This window comes from Rutilus rutilus (genome assembly GCF_951802725.1).
Source record: "Rutilus rutilus genome assembly, chromosome: 3".
Lineage (NCBI taxonomy): Eukaryota > Metazoa > Chordata > Actinopteri > Cypriniformes > Leuciscidae > Rutilus > Rutilus rutilus.
The window spans coordinates 8,951,661-8,958,531 of record NC_140211.1 but is presented as its reverse complement, the minus strand read 5'-3'; the positions used below and the strand labels follow the sequence as shown (position 1 = coordinate 8,958,531).

At 38.2% G+C, this 6,871-nt stretch overlaps 2 protein-coding genes across 3 annotated transcripts; one reads left to right on the top strand and one right to left on the bottom strand.

The window, feature by feature from the left end:
- Window positions 1–1,123: 1,123 nt before the first annotated feature.
- ufsp1 (UFM1-specific peptidase 1) lies at window positions 1,124–2,112 on the top strand. The gene has a single exon (XM_084405374.1). It carries the CDS (start codon window positions 1,204–1,206, stop codon window positions 1,939–1,941), a length of 738 nt encoding a protein of 245 aa, XP_084261500.1. The 5' UTR covers window positions 1,124–1,203; the 3' UTR covers window positions 1,942–2,112.
- A 163-nt stretch (window positions 2,113–2,275) lies between these two features.
- LOC311288300 (endonuclease domain-containing 1 protein-like) lies at window positions 2,276–5,739 on the bottom strand. 2 transcript variants are annotated; one of them, XR_014626917.1, is made up of 3 exons: window positions 5,273–5,739; window positions 3,040–3,977; window positions 2,276–2,742 (listed from the first exon to the last, which is right to left on the bottom strand). XR_014626917.1 is itself a non-coding variant. In XM_084405626.1 (2 exons), exons 1-2 carry the CDS (start codon window positions 5,588–5,590, stop codon window positions 3,396–3,398), a joined length of 900 nt encoding a protein of 299 aa, XP_084261752.1. In that variant the 5' UTR covers window positions 5,591–5,739; the 3' UTR covers window positions 2,276–3,395. The 2 variants fall into 2 exon arrangements, 1 of the variants encoding a protein (XP_084261752.1); XM_084405626.1 differs by having other exon boundaries at window positions 2,276–3,977.
- Window positions 5,740–6,871: the final 1,132 nt, after the last annotated feature.

The following is a 6,871-nucleotide window of genomic DNA, read 5'->3' as shown; positions in this document are numbered from 1 at the left end:
ATAATTAGGGCAGCCTTTTGTTAAACATACAAAAAGGAAACTTTAAAAAAATTAAATGTCATCCAGAACATCAAAGACTTAAAATAGAAAACTAACAATAAATATGAGATGCATAATATATAGGCCTATAGCCTATAGGATAGCCTACTGTCCGTATTGGCGATCCATTGAATGTAACGCAGAAGAAATAATATTTTAGCCTAGTTGTGGGAACTTACAATCTGAATCTGAACCTACAATCTGAATTTACAATCTATTATTTTCATATCTTTTGATGAATCGTTCAAAAAGATTCACAGCTTCCTTTGAGAGATTTTTTTATTCGTCTGAAGTTCACCTGGACCGTTTGCGAAGGCCTCCATAGCCTTCATTGTAAATAAATACTCTACGTCCGTGTTTCGTTATTTGATAATGAAGTTTCATAAATCTAATTTAGCTGTGGCCTATTGTTGTTTGACCCTTTTCACATTTCTGAGTTTCTCAGAAGCAGAAGTTGTCATAGCTGGGTAAACTTTAATGAGAGAATAATTACATGAATAATACATAAATCAATGAGAGAATTAGGCTACATTTGATATTTTTCATGTTCCCACTCGCTCAAATAGCAAAATGTAAAATTCACAATAGTGTTTTCACAACAAAAGAGGAAAATAATAAAGAGATATTGATAGCAGTTAGAAGAGAGAGAACTTTACCTTCACTCCCAAAGCCGGTGTAGGCCTATTAGAAACCCTCACATCGGCGTTAACTAGTTTTTTTTTTTTTTATTTGATGCAAAGCTATATTATAAATGTAGGCTACATTTTAAAATATATATATATAAAAAACTTTGCAGGATTTACGATGCTAATGACCGTTACGCGTTATCACAGTCTGTGAAAAGGCCAAAGGGTCCAATGTCCAAATTCAAAACCGTTTTAATTTAAATGATTAGGGTTGTCTCGTCTTACAGAGCCAACAGTAGGCTACTTTTTTAGTTTTACAATACTCAGTTTTGTATTAATATACGCTATTCATTTATTTAATGTTCATTATTATTACCCTTATTGTGTGTAAAACAGAAAAGACTGAGGCGGAACTGTTTTCGTACGAGCTCATACACCACAGGGAAGACTTTCGGAGATGGACGTTTGTTACGAGATGCCATAATCACACACGTTCATTCGTCTTGTAAAGTATCGTTGTTTATACGTATGTACTGCCATGGAAGAGACCGAGAAAACTGAGTGTATAGATTGGGGTGGACATGTTTGTGGACAAATAACAGCCAACAACGAAACATGGGATGATATATTAGTAAAGAATGCTCATGATGGATTACCTCAGCCGTCTTCAGACTGTGACAGATGCTCAGTGATATCAGGAGACTGTCTCTATTATCATTATGGTTGTGATGGCAAGGACGACAGAGGCTGGGGTTGTGGATACAGGACTATTCAGACCATGTCTTCATGGTTGTGTCTTAATCAACCTCAGAGTGTGAGCCTTAGGCGCAGACACCCACCTAGTCTTCCTGAAATACAACAAACTTTGGTGGAAATAGGGGACAAACCTGATTCATTCATGGGATCCAGGGAGTGGATAGGGACATTTGAGGCAAGTCTTGTTCTTGACCAGCTCTATGATGTTCCCTGCCGCATAGTGCATGTGCGGTACGGAAAGGAGCTTGATCAAACCGTTGAGGATCTTCACAACCACTTTCTTACCCGTGGGTCACCTGTTATGATGGGAGGAGACAGGGATAATTCCTCTAAGGGGATCTTAGGTGTGTGCACCGGTAAACAGGGGAGTTATCTGCTTGTTATGGACCCTCACTACTTTGGCTGTCCCTTGGATAAAAACTCTTTGCAAAGGCACGGTTGGGTTTCATGGAAACCAGTTGCTTCTATGGATCAGTGTTCTTTCTATAATCTTTGCCTGCCTCTTAGTGCCAAGAAGTGACTGTTTCTTGTTAGATTCTAAACAATTAAATTCCCATTGTCTGTTGTAACCTGTATGTGAGGATTTTTACAGATGTCATACTGTGACTGACTACATTTACATAATTTGTAATTTTTCTGTTTGACCTCATCACGTGAATAAATTAACTCAATAAAAATGTCATGACTTCCATGATCATTTCTTTCTGGCATTATCATGCACCTCAAAGATAATTTGAATACCAAACCATGATAACGAACTGATAAATGAACCACATTGGACACTACATTTTATCACTACATTTTATTTAAATATAGCTGAGACTCTTACAACAGCATCTTGATGTTTGTCTCACTGTTTTGCTTACATTTATAGTCATTTATTCTTTTTAAATTATCCAAAATGTGACTTTCACATGGAGGTTATAAAGCATGTTATAAAGAATACTAACATACTGCTTCTAAAGAAAAAGATCAAAACATAAACGAGGCCTAGTTTCTTTGAATAAATGTTTACCAAATAGATATTGTTAATCTAAAAAAAGCAGTTTAACTACTTTGTCCCCAAGGAATAGATTATAAGTTCATCATTATCATATATATTTTAATGTTGTAATGTGTGCATATATATATATATATAACAGGGTTTCTGCGAGTTTAAAAAAAGTATATATATATTTTTTTAATTCTCACTTGCACAAATTAAGACCTTAAAACAGTCTTAGAGCAGAAAGTCTTAAATTCACAAAGTCATGGCAAAAAATGTTGCATGCATTATAGAAATCTTCCTCAGTATTTTAGTCCTGTTTTCCAATACAAATATCTAAATAAGTTTAAATCAAGACACATTTACTTGGGATGCAAATGTAAAATGAAGTCTTAAAAAAAATGCAACAAAATTAAGTGAGCTTATGCTTAAAACAAGAACAAATATCTGTCAAAACTTCTAAATAAAGATGATTTTTCTGAGCCTGGTGGGAAATATTTGTTCTTGGTTTAGTCATAAACTTCATTTTAATCAATTTCACAGAAAACACGACATGTAATTTTACATCTGAAGTAAATTTATCCTGATTTAGGAATCTTTAGATATTTGTACTGGAAATAAAGACATAAATACTTGAAGGAAAACATCACTTTTTTGCAGTGTGATCACAAGGTGCAGTAAAAGTTATTTCCATATTGTAGTGGTTTTGAGCATAACAATTCAAGCTTCTTTTTTTTTTTTTTTTGCAAAATGAATTAAAAAGTAAGGGATATCGTTTGGAAGTTGTATTTTCAAACTCTGAAGTGTTGCTAATACATCTCACATGGACATTTAGAGAACATATTGATGTATTGTGTTCCCTTCAATTTACTCCTTAAATATTCTTTACTTGGTCTTAAGTTTACCTTCATAAAACCTGCAGAAACCCTGTGTGATATCTTGAAATAATAATGATTTAACCTGGGGCAAGGCCTTCATTCAATGAATGCTTACAAGTCTGGCACACAGTCATTGTAAAAGATCTGGAAGTTCTTGTCCACCTCCATTTTGCCCTTGAGAAACTTCTCCAGATTCTTGATGGGAACCTCCACTATGTGGTTGTTCACACGATCATTGAGACCATAGGCACCAAACGCCGGGAACTTGTAACGCTCTGAGTAGGGAGCGTTGTGATCGTAATCCGTGCAGCAATAGGCCGTCCACACGAACTCTGGGATGGCGACACGATCTTGGTTCTCACGTCGAATCATATTACCTGATGTTGTGACCCCAGTGATAAGATAAGCCTTTCCGTGGCAATAGTTGTTGAGGCGTTTGCGGGTAATCTCTACCTGTGTGCTCCAGGGACCAAAACTGAACTCTCTTATCAGGGGAACCACATTGGTCAAGGTGTAGGTGGCGGCCTTGTCCAGCGGGTCTACCTGATGCTCATCTGGGTTCAGTTGGCCACGTTCATACTGGACCACGTCGGCGTAGTCTTCTAACACAGCCTGCGTGTCTTCAAAGTTTTTGTGCATGAAGGTGGACTGGGGGAAGGGTTCCATGTTACTGCTTCCTTTATCAGTTGCCAGCTGTGAAAAATAAGAAGCACAGGTGATGAAGATCTAACATATGTAATCCCTCCGGTCCTACTCACCCCGCTCCGAGCGGGACTCGAACCGGCATGTCCGGCGCGCTCACAAGGTCTCTAATGGTGCTTTTCCACTGCATGGTACGGCTCGGTTCGCTTTTACTTTGGCTCGGTTTGCTTTTCCACTGCAGTTTAGTACAGCTTCAACGTAGGTGGGATTATAGACTGATTGCGCCAAATCCAAATGACACTGGTAGTGACGATTCTCTCTGACCAATCAGTGATCTGCAGTGTTTACACGTCACATTATAGTATCGTACGGGTGGCTTGCTTGGAACCTCAACCGAGGTGGTACTAAAAAAAGTATCAGGTACTAGGTAATGTTCACAGTGGAAAACTCCCCAAAAGTGAGCCGTACCAAGATCAGGGGAGTGAGGTTTTCATGCACAGCTCTTACTAGCTGGCCCTAAACCTCACTCCCTTCCAGGTCACGGCACTAATGTAATGTAATGGCACTACGTTGCCCCGCTCCGAGAGGGATTCGATCCGGCATGGGAGGCGGGCGAGCTAACAAGGACGCTAAAGACCGCAGTCCCTAACGATTCGAGATTTAGAGACCTATAGGCATGAAGAGAAAGAAGACTAAACCCCCTTGCCAATTGTTATGATTACAATTAACTAATACCCAGATCACATTCATAGAGGAGCCTCTAAAGGGACATGGTGATGGAAAACAAATATGAGATGGGAGGAAAAAATATATTTGGATGCTTTTGCGTTCTTTCGCAAAATATTTGCGTCCCCCTGAAAACCTTTTAAGTTCTTTGTGAGGGAACGCAAATCTTTTAAAACACATTTTCCCTCCATTCCCATATTTTTTCCATCACTGTGTTCCTTTAGGGGCTCCGTACATTCACACATTTCAGAAGATAAACATTTTGTTTTAAAACAGATTTAATATATTATATATATATACTGCTTTTTATATTAACATATTTAAAAATGTAATTTATTCCAGTGATCAAAGCTGAATTTTCAGCATCATTACTCCAGTCTTCAGTGTCACATGATCCTTCAGAAATCAGTCTAATATGATGATTTGCTGCTCAAGAAACTATTATTATCATTGTTGAAAACAGTTGTGCTGATTAACATTTTCATGTTTTATATGAAACAAGATACAGGAAAGTCCTAAGAACAGCTGTAAAAGTCTTACTGTCACTTTTGATCAGATTCAAAGTGCTCATAGTGTTCATACAGATATTACTGAATATGCTATTCTTAGCACACACTCACCTGTGGTTCAAACATCCAGGGAACGTCTACCCGCTTCTCCCCATCTGATTTCTTGAAGATGTATGCTGAATAGATGGGAATGTGTTTTTTGGGGTTGTAGAAGGTGATGAAGCGAGGCTCGTCCACAAACCGCTGGCAGATCTTTTTTAGAGAAGTACTGAGGTAACCTCGTGGCGGAGTGCCCATATAAAGAAAATCCTTACAGCGCTCGACGTGGGAGAAGTCCTCCACCACTCCAGCTTGTGATCTTAATATCAAGCACGTCAGTGGGATCAACAAGGATCCAAACCAGAACCCGCAATTGACCATGAGCTTCATGTTGTTTTAAAGAACTTAAACTGTTGTCTTTCTTCTCTGTGAAATGTTCTTTGGACTGATGTAAGTAGGAGAGTAACACAGCAAAGAGTTTCAGGAAAAAACGTTGCTCCTTTTTCTGTGACTGGCTTATTCGCTGTCTCCAATCGACTGTCTTTATCTCGTTTAAAATCGACTCTTCACTGGTAGGTGGAGAATAAAATGAGAGCCATTGAAAATGCTAAGACAGAGTACAAAGTACATGCAAAACCATGTTCGGAGAGTCTGATCTATAAAACTTGAATGTAAAGCATATTGATAAGACAAACTTCAGTGTGCCTTTATCCTCGTCTACATGCAAATCAGGAAGGTAAATTTGCTCAGTGCTGGCCTAATGTCGACTGGCTAATGTTATAGTCAGCCAGCACTGAGCCTAAATAAGACGTGATGGAAAAAAATGAATTTTAATTTAACTGACGTCTACTTTTAGACAAACGTTTGATGCAATGAAACACTTAATCTACGCAAGCACAGTGAAAACAATAAACTGCACTCAGGGACTTTTGCTTGCACCAATGTTCTCCATTCAGTACAAAATGTCAGCAGTTACTCTAACAAATACCATCAAACAATAACAATAGAGCAGACTTTAACTATATGAGTACTCACCTGTGAATTGTGTAAAAAATCCAACAATTTGAGCAATTAAAAACAGTTTTCCAGCATCTTTTGCATATTTGAACCCTTTCCAGCAGTGACTGTATGATTTTGATCCATCTTTTCACACTGAGGACAACTGAGGGACTGAAACACAACTATTAAAAAAAGTTCAAACATTCTGTAATGATTTAGTGAGCTAAATCAACATTAGAATAACATACTGATATTCTAACATTTCATCATGTTGAGCTATATAACAATGATTCGTTTTATGTACATTTGCTCACCTCTACATTTGCGCGTCTACATCTGTCAAGTCGAAGTTTGTCACGGACGTGGAGCTTTCGGCTTCTCGAAAACGCCACGCTGATATTGATCCTCGTTTTATTTCTCCTTTTGTCCCAAAGTCTGCTGGCCATGGTCCATAATGTTTGAACGAAACAACAACATCGTGAGCGTGCCGCTAGACGTAACGCAGTTGTCCACGTCTGTCGCCATGGTTACTATGGTTGTACGAGCGGAAACCAGGGATAACGCGGACATTACGTCATTGACAGGCGACAAGTGTACAGGGACCAGACATTATTTAAAATTGGAATTTCTCTGAAATTAAAAATCTTTGGGAACTTTTGCGATATTGTTAGT

Coding starts and splice junctions, on each gene's coding strand:
- ufsp1 (XM_084405374.1), top strand. CDS start 1,204: ATGGAAGAGACCGAGAAAACTGAGTGTATAGATTGGGGTGGACATGTT.
- LOC311288300 (XM_084405626.1), bottom strand. CDS start 5,590: ATGAAGCTCATGGTCAATTGCGGGTTCTGGTTTGGATCCTTGTTGATC. Junction 3,978..5,272: donor CCTGGATGTTTGAACCACAG/GTGAGTGTGTGC, acceptor TATTTTTCACAG/CTGGCAACTGATAAAGGAAG.